Source organism: Pseudopipra pipra, chromosome 19 (genome assembly GCF_036250125.1).
Source record: "Pseudopipra pipra isolate bDixPip1 chromosome 19, bDixPip1.hap1, whole genome shotgun sequence".
Classification (NCBI taxonomy): domain Eukaryota; kingdom Metazoa; phylum Chordata; class Aves; order Passeriformes; family Pipridae; genus Pseudopipra; species Pseudopipra pipra.
This window is the reverse complement of record NC_087567.1, coordinates 6,238,214-6,261,850: the sequence shown is the minus strand read 5'-3', so window position 1 is coordinate 6,261,850 and position 23,637 is coordinate 6,238,214. Positions and strand designations below refer to the sequence as shown.

The 23,637-nt window shown below is 50.6% G+C and overlaps 1 protein-coding gene across 1 annotated transcript; it reads left to right on the top strand.

Moving 5' to 3' along the window:
- The first annotated feature begins 803 nt into the window (after window positions 1-803).
- On the top strand, window positions 804-20,621 carry CDR2L (cerebellar degeneration related protein 2 like). The gene is made up of 5 exons (XM_064675907.1): window positions 804-1,279; window positions 13,762-13,874; window positions 15,115-15,263; window positions 16,160-16,324; window positions 17,869-20,621. Exons 1-5 carry the CDS (start codon window positions 1,201-1,203, stop codon window positions 18,752-18,754), a joined length of 1,392 nt encoding a protein of 463 aa, XP_064531977.1. The 5' UTR covers window positions 804-1,200; the 3' UTR covers window positions 18,755-20,621.
- Window positions 20,622-23,637: the final 3,016 nt, after the last annotated feature.

The following is a 23,637-nucleotide window of genomic DNA, read 5'->3' as shown; positions in this document are numbered from 1 at the left end:
AAAAAAAAAAAAAATCATCCTCTAAACCCACTGTCACATGGGGACCCATCAGAGTCTCTGATGGATTCCAGGGCTGACAAGGACAAATAAATCTCCTTGGACCAAACTCCACACTAGCAGCTAGGAGAAAGACCACCATCTCTTAACAGTCATTCCCTTGAGCTGAAAAGCAAGTACCAAAATCCCAAGTTTTTTCTGACCTTACTTATACATAACAGACACATTTCCTCCTCAGAACTCTACAAATCCTCATTTCCCTCAGTTTTAAGCTCATTCCACCCTTCAGAAAGATGAGACAATTTGTCCTCAAAAATAAGAGAAGAACTGGGAGCACTGATTTCCCATCGGGGTGCAAAACAACACAGAGTTGGAGGAAGACACCACACTGAGGTGATGCTGTGGGGCTGTTTGTATGGGGCGTCCCCTTTTGCAGCCCCAGCTAAGGGAGGGCGGATGCCCTTCTTGAAGAACAACCCACACAAACCCACCAAGGCAGAGGAGGCACTGACATCCCCACTGAGGGGTCCCGAGACTTGCCCAAAGTCACCGCGAAGCCCACGGCAAGGCCAGGACACGGCATCCCAACCGCATGTCCTGCTCCTGGCTGACCTCTCGGCCGGAGGGTCAGAGCAGGGGGGCTGCGGGGCATCTCGCCTTCCTCGGAGCCCGGGTCATCCCACCTTAGCACCGCGCTCCCCGCAGGTCCGCTGTGCGCGGCGGGGCTGGGCGGAGTGGAGGAGGCGGAGGAGGAGGAGGAGAAGGAGGCCGGCCTCGCTCGCCTCCCCCTTCCCTCTCGCCGGTTTTCCTTGCAGCATTTCCATGCTAGAGGTCCCCACCGAGCTGCGGAGCGAGGATCTGCCTGGCTGCGCCGGGCCCTCTTCCTTCCTTTGTGCATCCCCCAGCCCTGTGCAAGCCGTGCCCCCCCGCCCCGGCCGCCACGTCCCCGCTGCATCCCCCGCTCCGGAGCCTCCCCCGGCCCTGGAGGCAGGAGGAAGCCGCCCCCCAGGACACGCAGAGCCGGGGCAGCGGCCAGGCACCGGCTGCCACGTCGTGCCATCCCCCCCTTCCCGGCCCGGCCGGGGCACCGAGGCCGCATCCCCGCCCGCATCCCTGCCCGCATCCCCGCATCCCTCCCGCTCCGCGGTTCGGCGGCGGCCCCTTTGGCGGATGCTGCGCGTCTCCCCGGGCCGCTGGTGCTAAATGCTGAGCGCCGACAGGATGGAGGAGTTTCAGAGCGAGGAAGAGGAGCCCTGGTATGACCAGCAGGACCTGGAGCAGGGTAAGGATGGGGCCACACCGCAAGCTGCCAGGGATGGTGAGCCGAGGGATGCGCGGGCAGGGAAGCGGGCAAACGCCAGGGACAGTAGGGTGGGATACCTTCTCTCTTGACTCCTATTTGGTTGGCAAAGCCAGCGCCTCATCCTGCAGCGGTAAATCTCGGCTCTGCTGCTCCAAACCACTCTCCTGGCCGAGGAAAGTTTAAACCCGATGGATAGAGGCAGGGAGCCCAGATCTGTCCTGAGCGGCAGGTCAGTAAAAATTTTGGTGTTTTGCATCCACAAGGAAGCTGGTTCCCCAAAAAACTTGCTGCAGGTGGAATCAAACATGGGTAGTTATGACATTGATTTCAGCTCAGAGTAGTCCAAGATAGAGTTAGCAGGCACATTAGTTAGAAATTAATATATTGGAAATAATGTATTGCTGAGGATGTTAAAAGTGTCTCTCAAAAGCTTCTGCTATCCAAGCCCAAATCCAAAGGGATCTTCAGCTTCTTAGTTACCTAATTACTTCTGAAGGTTTTTCCAATCAGCCATAAAACCACGAGAAATTAGAAAGGAGAAAAAAAAATCAAGGCCAAGTTTAAACAGCAAAAATAGCCTTGTTAGAAGATAAATGTTCACTTGTGTAGTTTGCTTTAAAGTAACTATATCTACGTCTGCACTAGTTCTACGGAACGTTTATCCTCAGGCTGGACAGTTGGTGCCTGTTGGTATTCAGGGCTTTTTTTTAAATATAATTTTGCTTATCTTAATATTTTGAGTCAACACGCAGTAAGTAAATAACTGGAAGAAGTCCCATTTGAGGCCAGTGGCCCAGGAATGAACTAAACTGATTTCTCAATGAATAGGGAAAAATCATTTCTACCAAAACACAGTGCCCCTCCGGCATGTTGCACTATAGGTACAGTTTTATATTTGCTTTTCCCAGCTGACTGTCAGCAGGGATGTGTGATCCAGCTGCAGTGCCTCGGCCCAGCATTGCTCCAGTACATTATGTCATGATTTAAAGTTTACACAACTTCAGCTGCAGGGCAAGGGCCCAGCAAGGAATGATAACCAGCCCTCCAGGGGTTGTCACAGCTGGGTTTTAACCCCAATTTCTCAATGAACAGGAAATATGAATAGCGGGATACTGAGCCCTGTCCCTTGAAACACAACACTCAAATTAAACCCAGGCAAAGGACAGAGATGGAACTATCAGCTGGATAAACAGTGCAGCCTTTGACTGCTCAGAAATTCACATTTCTGGGTGACGTCTTCCCATGGCTCACAAGGGGCCTGGCACTGGTCCAGGGGCGGGACACAGGCTGAGGAACAGCAGAACTATGGATGAATATAGGGAGCATTGAACAACGTGGGACCAATTGATTTTTAGCCTAACACTGTCCCTGGTGTCAGGTTCATGAGTCAGCACTGGCACTGTACAACTGGCTCACAACAATAAAACCACCTTCCCACTGCAGGGCCAGGTTCCCAGCTCTGTCCCAGCAGCCTAAATGCAGAATGACTGTCTCCAGACGATGGATTGATGCTGGGAATGGGCTCCACCTTTGTGCACATACAGGACTGGAGGAAAACACAGACCCAAAACAAAGCCCAGCTGCGGGCTTGCAGCCTCCTGTGTGAATGGGGGCAACACAGGCTTGCACAAACTCAGGAGGAGAGATGGGGGAAGGCTTTAACTGAAATCAGCCAACTGGAAAGGTCCTAAGGGGTAATTACAACCATAATTAATTTGCATGATGCACAAAGCATCACGAAGGACAGTGGTAGACCTTGTCCACATACACTGTGCCTTTGCCTTACAGCCATGGCACTACCCAGAGGTCTTTGGTGACAGCACAGCCGTGGAGCTGTTGGTTTGGAAATGGGGGTGGAAGTACAGTACAAGACATCCAGCGTGGCGTGATTATGAGGCGGTTGTAGGCCAGCATTGCTAAGAGGATTGGCATGCCAAGAGCCCGGGGTCGCACAGAAACCCACGCTGGCAGCAGCGCCAGGAGGGCGGAGGACAAAAGCAGAGGCTTAAAGACTGTTCCTTGGGAGCGAGGGGTGGGAGAAACAAGAAACAACCCAAGCTAGGAGAGCAGAGGAGGTTCTTCTGTGAACCAGTTGGTTCCTGGGCCTTTATCGTCATTTCACAGCATCATCAAATATTTATTACATTTACATCCAAAACTGTTTGCTAAGCAACAGATGGCTTAACTGGGAGCTCTGTGATGATTATGTTAATTAACCATTTTAGCACCACAGCAGAAATCATGCCTCCAGCTCCACACCGAGCACCTGTTACTTTCCTCCTCACCCTCCATAGAGCTTCACCTTGACAAAGTAACTAATTTTTTCAAGAAAATAAACCCCAATCACTCTTTTCTTCCCTCCTAAAATGTCCACAGTGACTGGCTGCATCCACCACATGCCTTGGAAGTAGCAAGATCTGGTCCCCAGCATCAAGGCCTTTCTAACCTCGTTCAAATGAAGCTGGTGCCTTTCAGATTCCTTTACCTGTTTCCTGCACCCTGTAACCCTGTGTGGCTCAAGGCATTGCACCAAGATGCCTTAGCACATAGAAGCAGAGACTCAAATCCCAGTCAGGGTACTCAGCAGTGACATGGGAACAGTAGTGGTGTCCTCTGAGTTGTTTCTTTCTTATGATGTTCCCTCTGGGAAGTCTTTCTGATTTGAGGAAAGTGGTGAAAATGGAGCTTTGATTGCTTGGTAGCATGACTTAGCTTATTGCCAGGCTTTGTAAGCATGAATAGATATCAGTGCTGCTTTAGTTCAGCCACAGCCTCACCTTCCATGGGCTGGGAAGTCTGTGCCTCTAAGCATTAAAACCAGGATACAGTGCTGGTGAACCTTTTTCCAGCTGTTGAAAACTGATGATGTGGGTACAGTTGCATCATACCCTGTGCACAGGGCGGACGTGCAGCCAGACCCCAAGAGAATGAATGAGCTAAAATTAGAGAGTCTGAGCTGCAGAAAAGTGGGGACACCTTTTCTGTTCATCAGGAGCATTTGTCTTCAGGAGGGCTGTGTGCCAACTCAATTGCATCTGGATCCAAACAGACCTAGCAGCTCTGCCAGCCACTTCCAGCCTTCAACTCCCCCGCAGCAATCTCCCAAGATTAGTCCTCCTTGCAGTTACCCCACTGCATTCCCTGATCTTCCCAGCCTCCCTGTCCCCCTGCTAGCATTCAGGTCTCAGCCAAAAAGCAGAGTGCAGCCCAAGAGGAGGCCTTTAAAAGCCACCCTTATGACCTCTGGACCTATCGATAGCCTAAGGCACATAGTGGGATTCTCAGGGTGTCCTGCACAGGGCCAGGAGTATTCAATTGTATTCAATGATCCTGATGTGTCTCTTCCAACTCAGCATATTCTATAAATGTGGGGTGATTTCTCCCATGTCAATAAATGGCCTCCCACTGCTCTGAGTTGGGCAGCAGGACCAGAGGTAGTGCAAGAACCAGCACATCACCTCATTGCCCCTGCGAGACAGATTGTCCTCTCCTCCTGGGCAGCCACAGAAACTTTTGGGCCAAACCATCTGCAATGCAGGCTTAGGACCTAACGGATGTAACCTCTAAAGGTCTCCAGATTTAAGGATCTTATTTTAATTCCTCCTCCTCCTCCTGCCAAGCATCTGATTGCTAAGAAGGAAAATGACACAAGGTGCTGAGCTTGCACCACTCCCAACTCATCCGTGTAAAGACACAGGGTCACCAGTCCTGGCGTTGGGGTGAGCCCAGGGGATCAGTGCTGGCACCCACTAATGCCCAGACCTGCCTGTTTCCTGCACCACACAGCCCATGTGGGGTGGTCCAGAGCACTGCAATCTACTGTCAGCTTTCCCAAAGGATTCACTGCACTGGCAAGCAGGTGGTACCCCAAATTCTGCGCTCCTGATGCAGTTATCCCAGCAGTCCAGGTACAAGGCACACAGATTTCCTGTCCTCCAGGAGCACAGCAGTTAACTCACCACCCTCCCTCCCCAGAGGCAAGCCAGAAGGTCAGAGCTTTGCCTGCAGTAGCTGAGCCACTTACTTATTTAGCAGTGCAGTACAGCAGGTAGCTTATGGAAGTGGAAAGTTTTCAATGACTAATTGCTGAGCTGCTTGGGAATGACAAGAAGGACTAGGAAAGTCACAGGAGACAAGGAAATATGATGACATGTTAGTCTGAGGAAGGGATGAGAGCCTCCAAATCTGGGAAGGAGTAAAAATTAATACATATATATATATGTATGTATTTTCCTGGAGTAAAAATTCCCCTGTTATATGAAGGCAGTAAGAAAAAGGGGCATAAATGAAAACCCCACACAGCAACTTCCAGGATCTCACTCCTGGTCTCTTACAGAAGCTCCTTTCTACATCTGCTGAGCCCCAGGCACATAATTCCAGCTGTGGGAGGGAGCAGAATTAGAGGAACTGCTAGAAAATTAAAAGGAAAAAAATAAAACCCAACAAAATCAGAGTTTTCCATATCTCCCATCCCGAAACAATCAGCTAACAGTGGCATTTCTCCTTGGCAAGGCCATGCACAAAGGATTTATGTTTAGAGTCCTGAAGGACATTCCCCCCAGTAGCCCTGATCCCGAGGGACTGGGAGCCAAGGCACCAGCCGCTAACACCCTGCACACAGAGGCATTTTCCAATCCTCTTTCTTTCCTCCTGTACCAGCCAGCACTGGCTGGTGACAGGGCAGATGCACTGACTCAGTGTGACAGTCAGGAACCACTTAGAGCTGTGACAGCACCAGGGTCCGATCCTGCTCCTGCTAAAAGCAGTGCCAGCACTCAGGATAACGCACGGCTCGCTCACTCCCAAACACTCCATCTCCTCTCCCAAAAGGCCTTTCCCAGAGCAGCACAGTGCTAAATTCCCACCTCGTCTTGTTCCAACAGATCTGTGTGCCCACACCAAGCACATCATTAGGGCTCCCAAAGCTCCTGCTTAACCTGCCCAAAAACACGTATGTGGGCCAAGAATTTTGGAAAATATCCCCAAGACAAAATACCCCAAAGAAATGAGACCAGATGTTACACAACTGCTGCTCTTTGCACAGCTGGGAATTTTAAAGGGATTTTATATTACACTTTGTTTTTTGGGGATTTTTCCATGTGTATTTAACAAACAGTTGTAAATCTCCTCTCCAAAAAGTGACAGTTATTTTAATGGTTTAAACAGCCTGTTCCTCTGCAGCCTTCTGGGAAGTCACTCTATCCAATGTGCAGTACAGCTGCCCTGGCCCTGCTTAGTTCACTTGTCTCCCTCCTCCCTGAAGAATTCAGTCCTTTGAGTGTGTAATATCCAGGTCGATGCTGACCTCTTCCAATTGTGCAGCTGCAGCAACAGCACTTGGAGGACATGCTCATGCCATCCTCCAAGTTTTCTTTGGTCCACGAGCAAGTGTTGGGTCCTGGGAAGACACTTGGACTGGGAGATGATGGGTGAGCACTGGTCTCTGAAGGAGGAGGCAGAGCAAGGAGCAGCACATCCCATCAGTATCAGTCTTTGCAGCAGAGCTGTTTCAGGAACATTGGCTTTGCTGTAGGGCCCCTGAAAGAGGCATTGCCCTGCTCAGGGCTAGTGATGGACATAAACAACACCATTCTGAGAGCACATCAAGTATTTAGTTACTCCATTTCCTTGCAAACTCAGACTGGAAGGCAACAGCCCTGTGCTGTTCCTGCGTAGCTCCATGACAGCACCCATTACTCACCTGAGGTCAGGAGCTCTTCCCACCTGGGCAGCATCTCCAACTCATGCCAATAGCCAGGCACAAGGTAGCTGGGCTGTGAGCTGAGTACCTGGACAAACAGGGCTTCTGAGACTTCCCAGCAATGGGTGGGAAGGGAGCAGTAGTGGGGCAGCAGCCTGCAAGGTGATACACTTCTCTTCAAAGCCAAGAAGAGGGGCTGCTAGAGAAGAGATGGGCAGGACTTTGGTGTTGCTGCAGAGGGTCAGGCTGTTCTCTGTATTTAGCTGTAACACATGGCTGTGGAAGAAAGGTCTTCTCTGTACCTACATGCCTCTGGCACATCAGAAGTAGCAGACAGGAGTAATCAGCAGCCACAATGCTGGCTGTGGTCTTGGGGGCTGCTGCAGCTGGAAGTGACAGTTGTGCTGGAACTTGGTGGCTCCCTGAGTGTCCAAATCACTCAGGATTGGTGGTTTCACCTGTCTCCCCCAACCAAGAGGACACCAAGAGGACACCAAGCTGGCTGGAAATGGCTCAGAGTAGGGGAATATGTTGTGTGAGCAGGAGCAGGGCTGGAGATGTTCCAGGGTTGTGGCAGCCCATTGCTGTGGGCGCTGCTCCTGCCACGTGAGCACACTGACCTGTCCTTTGCAGGTCGCCTTTGCTCGGGGCTCTGCACATGCACAGCACTGAGCTGCAGCAGCAGGCAACATGCAGTGTCTCCCTGGTGCTCAGTCTCCTTGTCCATCCTGGGTCAGCTACAACCTCCTGCCCCCAAAACACACAGGGCAGAGGAGTTTGCCACATGGCAGCAATCCACATGTCTGTGTCTTTAGCTCTAAAAGAGTAAAAGCCTCTATTCATGGTTTTCTGCGTCCCAACATAATTAATTAGTTGGAGCTTTGCTGCCCGGGGGAGGAGTGCACGCAGGAAAGCACTGGCTGCCTTTCTCCCTCCTTTTTTATCACTGCTTCTCCTCAACAACCCCATTTGTGTCTATTTATTTAGGACATTTTCTGATCCAGGTGCACTACCAGAGCCTCAGAGCCACCAGTCACTGAGCTCTTTGAAACCATTTTAGCCTACAAGGCAAACACAGGCACCAAGGCTGTTTAGATAAGAGAACAGCAGGGAAAGACGCAGATGGGGCCTCAACCATGGTCTAATAACATCCTCTGTGTTCTCATGCTCTAACAACTTGGCAAAAGGCACAGTGATGGCTGTGGGCACAGGGATAGGACTGCTGTGTATGTGTTTATGCAGCAACAAACAGCTTATAAGCAGAGGTGACCACGCTGGGTCTTAAGCATTAATATATAGGGGAGCCTTTGGGGTACAGAATGATATGAGGGCAGAAGGAAAAGGCGAGTATCAATTACATCTAAAAAGCCTGATAAGCATCTGAGAAGAATAAAAAAAAAGAAGAGCTGGTAAAGGAAATACTGAATAGGGCTGAAAACTACAGGAGGAAAGGAGGGGAGCAGCAGGAGCTGAGAGAGCTGGAGGGCTTCTCTGCAGCATAGCACAGACAGTGCACCCCTGAGCCCCTTGACAGGGATTTCCACTCCTTAGTGGTGCCACTTTTGCTCAGGGTGCTCGAGATAGCATGGAGGGAGCTGTTCTCAGTGCACTGTGCTTGCCTTGACCCGCTGCCAACCACCTCTCTGCCACCACCTGAACTTCCCCCCACCAGGAACACTTCCAAAGCCAAAGATAGCCCAGGAGTATGTAACAGATTACACAAGAGAAAGAAAAGGAAGAGAAAACGAGGCAGGAAATCCAGCAAATCTCATTAGAGTAACAAATGCCAGTGTGACCAACATCAGCTCAGCCCAGTGAGAGCCATAGTTTGGAAGAAGGAGGTGGCTGTGCTGCCAGGGGCTCACACACCCCCATTGCTCTCACCCAGCCCCAACAGAGGCATTTTTACCCCCTGCTGCATTGGGCTGCTCTGCAAAGCAAACCCTGATACATCCCATTATACCAAAATAGCAGATCCTCAAAAAAACACACAGAACTCCAGGTGCAAAGCTGAACTGAGCAGCAGTGCCTGAGTTACACCAGTATAAAGGGGATGGAGAATCCACACCTCAGCAGTAACACTGGTGACACTCTGAAAGCTCTGCCTGGCCTTGGGAAACACTGTCATCTGTGGAATGGGCATGTTGAAAAGGCTTTTCCAGGTTGTTTGCAAGATGCTGTCAGATAGCACTGACTTCCCTGCACCCCAGCATGTTCCATTGCAATGGTTTATAAGGGCAAAGTACATAGATGGCCTCCATCACCTGCAATGGAGCAGCGGTGATATACAAAAGCTGATCTTCATTGTAATATATCAAGACAGCACAGTCCCTTGCAACTAAGAAGGAAAATAAATGAGTAGCAAGTGTACCCTACCCTGGGGTAAACCAGCATAGTATCATTTGTTTAGATTTTGAAAGGAATAATTGCACCTACCCTTGACTCTAAGTACCCATGTGTAATGGAGCAGACAGCAAATGCAATTAAATTAAACATCAACAGCATTAAACATCAGTTCCTAACTCTCAACCTACCCATCCATCAGCTAACAAGCACCCTGAACTTCCTCCAGAGATCTCTACACCAGAGCTCTCCTTGCCCTCCTCCCTGCTCTTCAGCAGGTTAATTCACCATGTGCAGCATGGGAGAGGAGCAGCCCTTTCCACAGCCCCACATTTGGGAAGGGACCCCAAGTAATTCCTTTATGGACGCTCAGCTGAAAGGGACCTGCAAATCCACGTGCCATAAACCCCCATTTGTCAGTACCACAAACCAGAGGACTTTTGTCCCCCCTGTGAGCTGCCGGCCGGGGACAGGGCTGGTTTACTAAAGGTGAGGAGCCAAGCGCAGCGTCCCTCGGAGGAATGGGCGTGTTCTGTCGCAGCCTAAACACACGAATCCCTCAATGCCAGAGAGATAAGGGGGGGAAAGCCCAAAGCAGCTGCACCAGATGGTGGCTTCCTCCAGAAAGCCGTATTTACGAGGAGCAGCTGAACAGCTCCCGGATCATCATCGTGCCGAGAGCAGCCGAAACCCCCCCTGCCCGGCACCAGCCTTGCACTCCCCCAACCAGGAGGTGTTGAGGGGCAAAAAAACCCTTCAGAGAGTGGAATGTGGCAGAGTGCTCTGCCCTAGCAGACGCAGGCCAGCGCTGGGAAGGCAGAAACAGCTCCAAATCCTGTTTGAGCCTCGTTGCAAGGCTGAGGAAGCTCCCAGCTCCGCCACAGCCCCGTGCAAGGAACATCTGCCTGCACCAGCACTGCCACAGATGTGCCTTGGGGGAATACATGGGGGAATCCCTGCAGTTTGTCCCTCAGTCTCTTTCCATCAAAGACAACTTGCTACATCTTTTGGATTAGGATTATTTTTTTCTTTTAAATCTCAGTGACACTAAAGTAGCAGAGTTACTGCTGGGCTGCTGCTGATATCTGCAGCTCCAGGACGGTGCCTCCTTGATGTACTGCCCAGCCACGCTCCCTATACCTGCTTGGATTCAACTCCTGCTCCCTTCCCACCGTATGGTCTCTCTTCTCTTCCTCTCCCTCCTTGCTCAGGTGCCTTTCCCACGGAAGCTTGCAGGAAAATGCAGCCTCCATCCTTCCCTCCAACGCTCCATAGGCACAGCCCTTTGTTTGGGGACACGGGGTGTCTCCTTGGCGGGTGTTAATTGGAACGGTCACATCAGCACTTACAGTACCGAGAGCCAGAGGGCACCAAGCTGGTGCTGCCCAGGATAGTTTGCATCTGCAGCCCTCTCCCAAACAGGATTTGGCAGTGTCAAAGCTCCCATTTTTTCAGTTGGAGACTGGCCATTTCACAGTGGTGTCTTCAGCATAGGCAGGATGTGGAGGGATGGGGCACATCAAGTGGACACACAGCACAGCCACTCCCCATCACTTTATTTCTCCTCCTGCATCCCTAGGGGAGGGGGAAGGGAGGCATCAGCGTATCTGCTAAATTAGGGCAAGTCCTTCAGCACTGGCTGGCTGATCTGACAGTGGAGAAGCAAAGAGGAATACAAAAAAATTGTGGGAAAACCATAGTACTATGCAGAAAGAATCCCTGAATTCCTAAATAGTTCTTTCCCCTCTCCCCAACAATTTAGTGAAATTTCACATTCAGCCTCAGGTTTCTGAGGTCTCCAAGGAGAAGAGCTGAGTGGTCCCCCAGCCCATGCAGAGACACAATTAGTACAAAGATCAAGAGGGATCTGGTCTAAAGATGACATTAAAGCACTTCCACACAGCATCCCCTCCCTCCCCGCAGTCCCGCAGCCGAGGGGGAGCCAACAGGTGGGGAAGAGGACTTGGGCTCAAGGGAGTGGATGAGACAGGATTACCAAGGATGTTTTAAGTGGCTGGTGGGCAGAGAGTGAGGAAGTACATGTGTGACAATGGCTGAAGCAGTTAAAAGACATTAAAAGAATCAATTCCCCCATGTCCTTCAATCCTGGAGTCTCCCAGGCCCTTATGCTCAAAATGGAAACGAAGAATCAATTTCCTTCTCGGAGCTCAGCCCTGTTCTTTCCTCTTTCCCACTCATCCCCAAACGCTGCCCATTTCCCCCATTAAATTATTGCTGACAGAGCCCTTTAAATTACAATGCAGGATCTTGCACTGCCTAATCCACTTAACTCAACCCCAGCTGATTAAATTGGATGCCATATGGTGGGAGAGCACTGGTGTAATCCGCAGGGACGGGGACACACTTGATTCATTACCTGGAGCACAGCAGGGAGCCTTCTCACTACACACCTCTGCTTTAGGGCCCTGCTTCCTGCCAGGGATGTGATTTCCAAGGTTCTGGTCTCCAGCAACAATACCAGCTCTGGCAAGGTGGTGGTGGTGACAATAAATGCAGCCCCAAGCAGCTTAAAGGCACAAATTATCCTCTATCTCTGCTGGCATCTGGTTGTTCCCCCAGCCCTAGCTGGTGCAGCAAACACTCAGTCTTCCAAGAGCACTTTATAAACTAGGGAAATTTGGTGCTTGAAAAAAAACAAACAGGTAGAAGGAGGTCTGTCCATGAGGAAACGTGCCAAGTAACTTGATTGCACGGATAGCTGGGATTGCAGCCCTCAGACTGGGTCACTGTGCAATGACGAGGATTATAATTAAAAAGGTCACAGCCTTTTTAATAATAACAGCTTGCAATGCAGGGCACAGCTGGAGAGAACATTCCCATGGTAAAGAGGAGATTCGAGGACACATTGAGCAGCTGTTGGCAGGAAAACATCTGGGGAAGCCAGTGCAAAGAAACACAGCCATCACCCAAACTAACAACATCAGCACACCCCACAGCACAGTGTTATCCATCAGCAAAGCCCCATCCCAAACACTGACAGCACTACAGCACTCGTGTCTGAGGTCACTGTGAGCCTCACCTTGTGATGTGTGAGAGATCAGGGCTTCTCCCAGGCTCAGAATACACCTTTGGCAACCTGGTTCCCCTTCTTCTTGCCTTAGGGACCAACTATTCCTCTTTCCCAACCAACTGCATGGCCAAATTAGCCATTGGAAGAAATTTTAGCTGCTTGCAGCCCAGGCAGAGCCTTTGCAAAACACATCATTAGCTGCAGACTAGAGAGGAGTATTATGACAGGGTGAGAAAATGCCAGGGCAGGAGAACTCAGTCCCCTCACACACTGCAGGACTGTCACTCCTTAATTACCTAAGACTGCATGATTACCATACTGGAGAGAGAGCAATAACACACACCAGGACCTGTTTCCTTACCTTTTTGAAGGCTTAAGGTCAGATTTTCAGTCTGCCATTGTAGGAGCCATTAATTCACCTCTAAAAGCAACAGGAAAAGTGAAACCCATGTGACCATAGGTCAGGCTTTAAGAAGACAAGTAATTCCTGTGAAAGAAAGGGCTGTTCCCAGAGACAGCTGTGCCATCCCAGCCCCACAAACAGCATCACCTGTGTGCTCAAGCTTTGGCCCACACAGGACTCACAGAGTCTGGGGCCTTTAACTTTACCCAGCAGCAGCAAAACCAGCATTTTAAGCCAACTACACTGCCAACATCTACTTTTCCCTGCAGTTCTCCTGAAGTCCAACTATTTCAGTAACTTCCTAAGGGCATTTAGAGGTGGCAGAGAGTGAACACAAAAGGGGTTTGTCCTTCCCCTGGAGCTGCCCCAAGGGGAGAGCCAGAGCCGCAGACCCCGGTGCTGCTGGGGTGGCACATCTGGGAGGTGCCTCCAGCCCCCTCGGGCCACACGTGGCTTTATTACTCCTGTCAGTCTATTAGTGGGTGATGGATGGAGGCTGACAGGGAAGGCGAGGTGCTCCCTTCGTTAGAGATAATAATATAATTTACGGAGCAGCCCCAGGGCCCCGCAGGGCTTTACCAACCTTCGCTCTCATTCTGACAGATGCTGAGTCCCTTTCAGCCCTTCAGCTCTTGGTGGTAGGGGATGGAGGTGCTGAGCTCCTGCCACAGCCCAGCCCCAGGGGCCCGATCCTGGCTACACAGTGTGCAGGAGGGTTTTGCAGCCAGCCAGGCACCAAATCCTTATTGCATGGAGGAGTTGCAGAGTCCAGAGCTTGGCCTCTGCTTGCTCCTGCAGCCCAGCAAGATCCCAGATCCTGTGTGTTCTGTAAGTCCTGCATCCAGGACAAAATGTACCAGTAAAACCGGCACCAGTAAAATGTGCCGCTGAGCTTGATCCAGCGTCAATTTTGGGGGGGGATCCCACCACACCCACCTGTGGACCTGTGGGAACTGCAGCAGCTTTGTCCCTCTGCTTTTCAGACCTGCACTTGGCCGCAGAGCTGGGGAAGACGCTGCTGGAGCGCAACAAGGAGCTGGAGGACTCCCTGCAGCAGATGTACACCACCAACGAGGAGCAAGTGCAGGAGATCGAGGTAGGGCCACTGCTGTCACCTAAGGATGAAGGAAAGGGGCACTTCCACCAATGCCAACAGCTCAGATGCCAGCAGAAAGAAAGGGATGTGCCATGAGGCATGGGAGTTAAAGGATGTTCTGTACATGCTTGAAGAGGGATGGACTGAGATCCCTCTTCTCACATCCCCACCCCCTGCCCAGATGTGCACACCAGATTTTGGCGCCAGATTTTGGCACCAGGCTGCATCTGGGTCACGTTTGGCCTTCCCCTGCCCATCCACCAGGCTTCACACTCTTTGCTCTGCTGCAGCTTTCCCTTGATCCCAGTTATTCAGAATCGCGTTTGTTCCCAGCTGGCCCCTCAGCACCCCCACAAACACAGCCCCCTTTGTTAGAGGCATAAAATAGCTCTTTTTCCAAGAGCTGCAATCTAAACCACCATTTCAAGCATCCTTTGGGGTCATTTCTAAGAGCCCACAGAACTGATCTTAGAGGCTTAAACCTGCTGTGCCGGGAGGGTTTTCATCCGCTGGAAAACTTCTAGGGATCTGTGAGTTGAAAAAGATTGGACACCCCCTGATTTAAAAGGACACAGGGCAGAGGAGGGCTGTGAGTTCACAAGAACACCACATGATGCTGCAGGGATCTGACAGCTAATGTTCAAGGGAAATGGTGGATGGATTTAGCCATTCCCCCTCCAGCAGCCCTTCAGAAGCAGGTCCACTGTAGGATTTGGGATCTGGTCCCAGCTGAGAGTGAGCAACTGGGTAGATGCTGCTCTCCCAGTCTTCGCAGGATAAAATCTTACAGTGTCAAACTCACAGAAAAGGGTCTGCAAACCCATAGAAATCACAGGTCTCCTCATGTTTCACAGACTCAGAGTTTTAGCCTGAATCCCCACAGAAACACGGCTTCTGCAATCGATCTGTCAGATGATGCTGTAACCAACTGGCCAATTTCAGTCAACTTTCCATCTCAGGGATATCAACTTTCTTTGGTACTGGGAATAAAAAAGCAGCTGAATAGAGAGAGATTGAGGTTAGTGCCCTTCACAGAGGGCAGGGGAAGTTCAGTCCTATTTTAGACACAAAACCATTTACAGTGGGCAGGAGGGACGAATATTTCAACTGTGGAAGAGGCTTCATCCAGGCAGAATCACAAAACACATTTATCAGAGGAAGCAAAGGCTGTAGGAATTTCTGCCCGTGAAACAACCTGGATTTTGGTTGTGGAGTGCTTATGCTTCACTTTTTCTTGCAGTACCTGACTAAGCAACTGGAGATGTTGCGGCAGATGAACGAACAGCACGCGAAAGTCTACGAGCAGCTGGACCTGACAGCACGGGACCTGGAGCTGGCTAACCAGAAACTCGTGCTGGAAAGCAAGACTTCCCAACAGAAGATCCAGTGGTACAGCCTGCCCTCCTCTCACCACAGTGATCCTGCACCAAGAGCCCTTCACCTCACTTTTCCTCTGCCCCAAAGCACAGCCTGTCCTTGATATTTGAGCCATTCTCTTATCAGTCCAGTTTTGGAGCTATTTGCCACACAAGTCCATTGCAGCAATGCTGGTTAGCAGGAGTCAGCCGCAGCACAGACACCCCTGGGATGAGGGCTGGATAAGGAGTGTCTGAAGCTGCCAGGAAAGAGGCACAGGAGCCCCTCCTCAGATGAGTTTCCTTGAAGAGGCATATAATCATTTCAGGGAGGTCCCCAGCACACAGCCCAGCAGAAACATGTGGCACAGATCCAGCATCTAATGAAACCCTGGCTAGTCCCTGCTGAAACACCAGTTTATCAATAATATTTCTTTCCTAAAACAATCCCATGATCAAGGTCATCCCTAGAAACAACACCCTAAGCCATGTCCTTGCAGGGCAGCCTCATTTGCAAACAGCTGTGTGGAGAGGGAGTTTCAGAGCAGAGAGTTTTACAAACTATTCACAGCCAAAACAAAACTAACTCTCTGCTCAGTCTCTGTGTTTACCTCTACAAGGTAAACAAGGGGAAGCGATGCTTGTTTTCAGAGGAGAGATATTCAGGATAGTGCTTACATCCCAGAGGAGACTGTTTCAGCAACTGACTTGAGGACAGAAGGTCTCAAATCAATCCCCCCCTCCTTTCTATAATCACTCCCACTCAAGAGTGACCACATAGAGAAAGACCAACCACTGGCACAAAAAGCAAGTGCTGTCACGCTCCCAGGGCACATGCTGGGACTGGCTTTCTCTATGGGGGAAAAAAACACCTTTCAGGATCCTGTAGTGTCTGACTCCTCACCTGTGTTCTGACTTCTCTCTCTGCAGCTTGACAGAAACAATCGAGGGGCTGCAGAACCAAGTGGAGGAGCTGCAGAAGCAGGTGGAGGAAATGCGGAGCTTGGAGCAGCTCCGCATCCGGCGGGAGAAGAGGGAGCGGCGCCGAACCATCCACACCTTCCCCTGCCTTAAGGAGCTCTGCTCCAGCCCCAGGTACAGAGCCCTGGGTTCAGCAGCCCCTCAAACCTTCTCCCCTCCTCCTCCTCTGCCCATGAACAGGGGGTGCAGTGGGTGAGCCCCTCTGGGGGTGCACAGAAACCCACACACAGCCCCACAGAGTCGAGGCTGTGCCTCAGAGCCTGAAACCCACAGCTGGAGGGGAAGGGAGGATGTCCCTCTCTTCTACCCACCCAGCTGAAGTGGTGTTGGCAAAGCAGAGCCTTCATGATCCCAGCAGAGTGATGCTTTCCTTCCCAAACCAGCACAGCCTATTTTCCCTTCCCAGCTGCCTCCCAGCACAGCACCAGCACCTCTGGCTCTCTGAAACCAGCTGAGGTGGTGCATTTTGTGCTGTGTGACTACAGTACACCCCAGGAGCACAAGTCACACACCCAGACACCACATGCTGCCAGGTGCTGTACCAACACCTTCAGCACTGTTGCAGCCTTAATTCTCCTTAAAACCTGGGCACTGTGTTAATTCACTGATCTCGTGAGGGCACTTCTTGCTCAGCTTTGTCCGCAGTAGAGGCTTCTTTAAATAGATAAGCAATCAATAAACTTTGTTACTGAAAGCACCCTCTGCCAGAGGATATGAACCAAAGACAGTTTCACTGCAGCAGCAACGGGGATGTTTATGAGGCCATGACATAACCCCCAGCAAAATCCACTTAATGTTTTTGTGGTTCTTTACCCCCCAGTCCCCCAATCCCACTTTCCCCCCTATGCCATGGGACCTCGGTTCCACTTGCAGCTCCACAGTTGACTCTGAAGGTCAGGCTGCCCTTCAGTGCCTTGAAATCTGTTCAATACCCCCCACCACAGCTGTGCCTCCCAGGGGAAGCCACAGAGCCTGCTCTTTTCCAATCTGTTCTAAACAGACAGGATGCCATGGGCGCTTCATTGAAGAGGAAAACCCGGATTCCCAACAGCAACATAATGGAAGGGGGAAGTGCTTGTTATCACTTCCCAGGCAGTGAAGAAGGGGAAACTCTGTCAAAAGTCTCTACCTTCTTTGTATAAATCTTCTCCGACTCCCTCTGGAGCATCTCCTGGACACAGGGGTGCACAGGGCAGCAACACGTGCTTCTGGCTTTTAGCTGGCTGGGATTTGGGGTTGTTGGCAGATTAAATGAGTAGCTGATGAACTCCAGCAGGAAAAACCCAAAGCCAGCCACTTTCAGCTCAGGCTGGTAGCGCTTGAACATTCACACTTGCTTCACAGCAATGTTGGTGGCTTGTCTGTTAACCTCATGAGTCTCTTACCATTTAGGGTCTCATTTCCCTCCTGTCTTTTATAACTGCTGTCAAATAAAACTGCAGGTTCTCTGGGACAGAGGCTGGTCTCTGTGTTCAGAAGAACCCCAGCCACACCTTGTGGTCTGCTGGCACACGGAGGTGGCACATCTCGCTCCACGAGCTCAGGCTAAGTCCTTTCTGGGCATCAGTGGAATTCCTTACATGACAATAAGACACAACAAGTCCCTCATCGAACCATCACTCAGTCAGAATCTCTCAAGGATCTTTCCTCTCTTTCAGGTATGAGGATGCATTCCAGGTCCACAGCTCTTCCACAGAGTTCAACCAGAAGCCACTGGAGAGGGAGAACGAGCGTCTCCAAGCCATGGTGAACTCCCTGAGGTCCCAAGTCAATCAGGAGAAGCAGCGGAAGGAGAGGGTGGAGCGCGAGTACACCTCTGTTATTCAGGAGTACTCGGACCTGGAGCAGCGGGTGTGCGAGATGGAGAACTGCAAACTGCGCATCAAGGAGCTGGAGGCAGAGCTCCTGGAGCTGCAGCAGATGAAACAAGTCAAGAAGTATTTGCTCAGCAGAGAAGACAACTTGTCCGAAGCCCTCCTGGAGCCGCTGAACAACGCCCCGGAGGCAGATTACATCGACCTCTCCGAGGAGGAGGGAGGGAAAAGCCACGGGACATCCATGACACCGTCCCCGAACCACCCCGTCCGGAAGAGCTGCAGCGACACGGCCCTGAACGCCATCGTGACCAAGGACGCCGTGAGCCGGCACGAGGGCAACTACACCCTGCACGCCAACAACGTGCGCAAGAGGGGCATGTCCATCCTGCGGGAGGTGGACGAGCAGTACCACGCCCTGCTCGAGAAGTACGAGGAGCTCCTGAGCAAGTGCCGGCAGCACAAGGACAGCGTGCGCCACACGGGGGTCCAGACGTCCCGGCCCATCTCCCGCGACAGCTCCTTCAGGGACTTCCGAGGGGAGGCACACGAGCTGGAGGAGCGGAAAACCATGGAGAAGACCATCAGCAAACACGTGGAGGCCGTGGACAAGCGGCTGGAGCAGAGCCAGCCAGAATACAAGGCTCTCTTTAAGGAGATCTTCTCCCGCATCCAGAAGACAAAAGCAGACATCAATGCCACCAAGGTGAAAAACAAGAGCAGCAAATGAGTCCCTGGCTCTCCACAACTCTCCCACGTGCAATTGCAGCAGCCACGTCTTCTCTTCAGCCCCAGGAAACGCCACGTGGCCCCTCTGCTTTGAAGGTTCGAGAGGTCTGCAAGCGAGGACACGTCCTGGAGACTCAACTCACGTTTTTTTTAAGTTTGGGCTCCGGACAACTCGTTGGGACAATTGTACATTGTAGTTAGAGGATTTCAGAAACCACATGACGGATCTCTGCATGAGTTACTGCCGCTGCCAGACATCACAAGAGCAATGTAAAACACGAAAAAAGGAAAACCGGTCACCTCCTCCGCCCCTCTCCAGCTTGTCCCGCAGCCGATTATCTGCAAGCAAAAGCCTGGATGTCCTCCAGTGTCCTGCCACAGCTGGAGCACAGCGTTTCAAAGTGAAACAAAAAGCCATCAGAACTTTAGGGGCTGCCCCAGCACAGCAGCCCAGCCCTCCACTGTGGTTTTATGGCTAAGAACCTATGCTTGAGCCCAAGAGACTTCAGTCTCTGCCTTCCCCTCCCCCAAAGGGCAGTATGGTCTTGCAATTTAAGCCATTCTCTAATCAGTCAGGTTTTTCAGCTCTTTACAATGCAAGCTCATTGCAACTGGAAAAACTTGAAGAGAAACATAAAACTGATTGTTCCATCTCCATCAGCGTCGCTCAGTGTTTCAGTCCCTACTCTCCAGACCTTGTAGCATATGGGATCTCCTCACTTTAAATCTGCCCTGGTATTTCAGCCCAGGTGAAACACTAGGCCTGGTAGGAACTTGGCAACCAGGGCTTTCCCATAGCTAGACAAGTGCAGTGTCAGAGACATGCTTCCCCCTCATGCTCTGGGTACCAGCTGTGCTCTTCAAGAGGTTGTCATTGTCCCAATCACAGCCAATTCCTCAAACACATCTTGCATGAGCTTGCAAAACTGACTCCCAGGGACTCACACGCAGGCTGGAGGACACAGCATCTCCCTGGTCAGGAGCTCTGGCCCTGGCAGATCACACACTACCCCACACTTTGCTCTGAACATCTCCCCAGCCACAAGGACAGATTTCGGTCTCCTGCTGAAAATGATCTCCCTTGGCTGAGACACTCTCCAAAGGCTGTCGCCTCTCGTGTTCCATCTCCCTTTCCAGCACTGAAATCTCCTCACTTTTGCTTCCACAGACATGCAAACACACAGCCAAAAGGCCACTGCAGTCTCAGGAATCACCAGTTTCCAGTTTTCATGAACTAGATGCTGGCCTCATATGGTCAGACATGTTTTAGGCAGAGAAGCAGCATTTCATTACAGCTTAGGCAACACCCTGAGCACTGAGCCACAAAACCAGTTCAGTGTAAGCTCCTGTTCCGTACCCGCCTGGAGAAAACTATCAGCTACATCTGGATTCTATTTTCACCAGCTTAAATCCCAAAGTCTTGGGCCAACAGCTGGGACTCCTGCAACACTGAGATAAACAAATGAGAATGTGGCTTTGGAGGGGGAAGACTGTTCAGATGCAATTATCCCCCAAGTCCAGGGCCTTGATGTTACAAGGAGCGACCTTTCTTCCAATCCCCATGGAATTCATGCAGAAATACCCCCCAAAACCACCCTGTTTTGTTAAGCTGAGTACCACAGAGGTAAGTTGGCAGGAGTGTGATGCCCAAATCACCCCTGCTCCACAGGTCTCCTCAAAACCACCCACCACTCTGCTCTTCCACGCTCTGCATTTCCAGGTGCCCCACGGCCCCAGACACACCCGGAGCCATGGGCACAACTGTGGCTACCAGCTCTGTAACTGTATGGAGAACCTTCATGCCTTATTTATTTATAATGGAAAGCAGTTGTCTAAAATAAAATAAAATAAATAAAAATGAACAACAAGAGCAACAAGAGCAGCATCATTGATTTTCTGGGAGCGTTCACCACCCCGTTAACTCAGCACGTGGAGCAGTGTTGGTTTAAGCCCATCCTGTGTTTGCCCTGCACTCAGCTGATGCTGCAGAGGTGTGGGAAGAGAATCACCCTCACTTTCCATTTTAAACAATCCCACACGGATCAGCATCACAGTTAAGTGTACAACACATCAAACATATTTTTAAATGCTTTATTCTCTCCTCAAATAAAAAGAAACACAGGGATTCTCAACGCTCTTACAGCTCTTTTTACTTTTTAAGAACAGCAGAAGAGTTATGTCTTTGATTTTCATGTACAATTTGGGTCAAGAAAGTGCTTCAGGCTCCTTTGCAGGAAGCAAAGAGAATATGCTGAACTGTTCTGCTGCATTATTTATATAACATACATTTTTATGCACTTGGACTGTAACACTTGCCACACGATAAAACTCCTCTTCTGTCAGCTCGGAAGTCTCTGCAAAACCACACAATTTCCAAGCTCCCAATTCAAATCCTATTTTTGTTTTGGTCTTTTTTGCAAACCACAAATCCAAAAATGACTGATGTGAGTAACATGATATTAGTACTTGGCTTGACAAAGGCACAGCTGCCGTGTATCAGCAGCGTGTTCTGCAAAGTGCTGAGGGCAATTTTTTTCAGCATCCAAAAATATTAGTGGCCATATATACACATACTGATGACTGTGTGAGTCACAGTCACTTGATTTTTGTCTTAAGTGAGGCTTTCAGTGATCAAAGGAGAAAAAAATAATCAACTTCTGGCCTTTTGTGCCACCTTTGATCTAAACTTTTCCAATTGCTTTTAAAACATCAAGGAAAGCCACACAACTCCATTAAGAGGGGACAGGAGAGTATTAAGCAACCACACTGCCAGGGAAACTGGGGTAATAGAGAGCAGCAGCTACGTAACAGCACACCCCCATGGTTCATGACAGAAAGAAAAATGCTGCACACAGTTAAAATGGATGAGAAAAAGTGTGATAGAACAGGAATTAATTCTTAATTTCAGAAGTTGGCAAAATCAGTGACCCTACTCAGCTCACAGCAATAAGATCAATAAGGGCACAGCTTGTCAAGAAGTTGAAAGATGACATTTAGACACATGCAGTTCCATAAGATCTAGTCTGGCTTCTTACCATACCACCAGTTCGAATAACCCTTCTGAAACAAATAGGGAGGGGTCACTTGAAGCACAAATTCAAGGGGTTTATAGAGCTCAAACTCTCACAGGGAAGGAGATCTGATTCATCAGTATTCACTCTCTTACAGGAGTTGAGACCTTCTGGAAGGTCCCTCAAAGTCCTGATTTGCTCCTTCATTAACAGCTTGTGCCCTCACTCACACAAGGGGCGACTGGCTCCTTGGACACATCAGCCCTTCCCTCAGGTTTCAGGGATGGCTCCTTTCAGCTCTTGCTCAGCAGTGACCACCAAACAGGGTGCATTGGCTTCCTCAGCCCCCATCAGTGCCAAAGCACTTCATTTCTTCAGCTGGAAAGCCAAAAGTTTGGCTCTCCTTGGCTCATGCCAAAGTCAGACCTTGTCATCCCAAGCCCTGCCTGCCAAGGAGAGCTGTTTCCAACCATCCAAGCAGAGATTATTCAGCTTTTTACCAAGGCTCTATGGACCAACACAGTGTGGGAACAAAGCAAACCCAGAGAAATGTCCTTTTAGACTGGTCTGGCTTCGCCTGTGAGACCTTCTAGCTCCTTTGCCAGCCCCTCTGTTCCCCACACACCCTTGGAGGGTATTCCTGCACAACAACCAGACATGTGTGACAACAGCTGGTAAATGAGTCATCCTGCTTGGTGTATTTTAGACAACCCTCTGGCTACAAATCACAAACATTTACCTGTTCCCTGTTAGAAATTAAGGTCACCAGATGGCACGGTTTGTCTCCAACAGCTCTGGGTTTTTTCCTTAAAGCATTTTGTTTTCAGCTGAGTTTGGAGGGGGGAAGCAGAGCAGCACCCCAGGACTCAGGGACTCAATTAAAACAAAGTGAGGAGCCCCCCCTGGCCCTGAGCTGCTCAGTTACAGTCAGGACAGACCAGCCATCCATGTTCAGGACCTGCTCCCTTCCCAAGGACCGAGTTCCCTGATTTTGCACTGATTATCTGGATGGGACTCAGCTCAGATCCTCAGTCACAGTCTCTATATCAGCTTCTGAACACCCATTTTGACTTCATCCACGGTTTTCAACAAGAGATTGTCAGCTCCTGTCAAAACACCAGAGCAAATGACAGCCCATCCCCTGCCTGTGCATTTTCCTGCTGCCAGGAATAGCAATCCCTGCCCCTCTGGAACGAACACCCTTCTCGTCAAGCCAGCCTGACAGCTCCAAGAGGAGTAAAAGCTGAAAGATTTCCACAGCTGCCTCACTGACCTGCATCCTACATCCACCTCAGCATCTCTTACAGACCCAGAATCAGCATTCGAAGAAATAACTGTATATATATATATATATGTGTGTGTGTGTGTGTGTATAGAACCTTTTAGCACTCTTGAGCAGATAAGAACACAAAAGCTGAAGGATCCCAGGTGCAAAAACTAGACAATACATAAAAAAGGCCGGATGTGTTTTCCAGCACTGGCCATCACTGCTCTGCTCACCAAGGACCAGGGTGCAGAGACCCCATAACCACCCCTGACCTCCCTCATCCCCCCTCAAGGTGCTCTACACACCCCATGTACCGCACAGACGCCCCACATGCCCCTCTCTTGGCACCCCACAGACCCTACATCCCCCTCTCAGACCCCCTCATATCCCCCCCACGGTGCCCCATATACCCCCACAGACTTCCTAAACCTCCCACTAATGCTCCAGCCACCCCGCAGCCCCAGGACATCACACTCCCATGGATCCCAAGGATCCATCCCCACGCTCCGCCACCACAGCCTATCTTATCCCCTTTATCCCACCCCGGCGCTCCCTGCCCTGCCGGCCCCGCCCCGGAACGCGGCGCGCGGCCGCCGTTTCCGCGGG

Bases quoted from the DNA above. Each gene is read 5' to 3' on its own strand.
- CDR2L (XM_064675907.1), top strand. From the start codon at position 1,201: ATGCTGAGCGCCGACAGGATGGAGGAGTTTCAGAGCGAGGAAGAGGAG. The intron at 15,264-16,159 runs GTACAGCCTGCC...CTCTCTCTGCAG, and splicing joins TCCCAACAGAAGATCCAGTG to CTTGACAGAAACAATCGAGG. The intron at 16,325-17,868 runs GTACAGAGCCCT...CCTCTCTTTCAG, and splicing joins GAGCTCTGCTCCAGCCCCAG to GTATGAGGATGCATTCCAGG.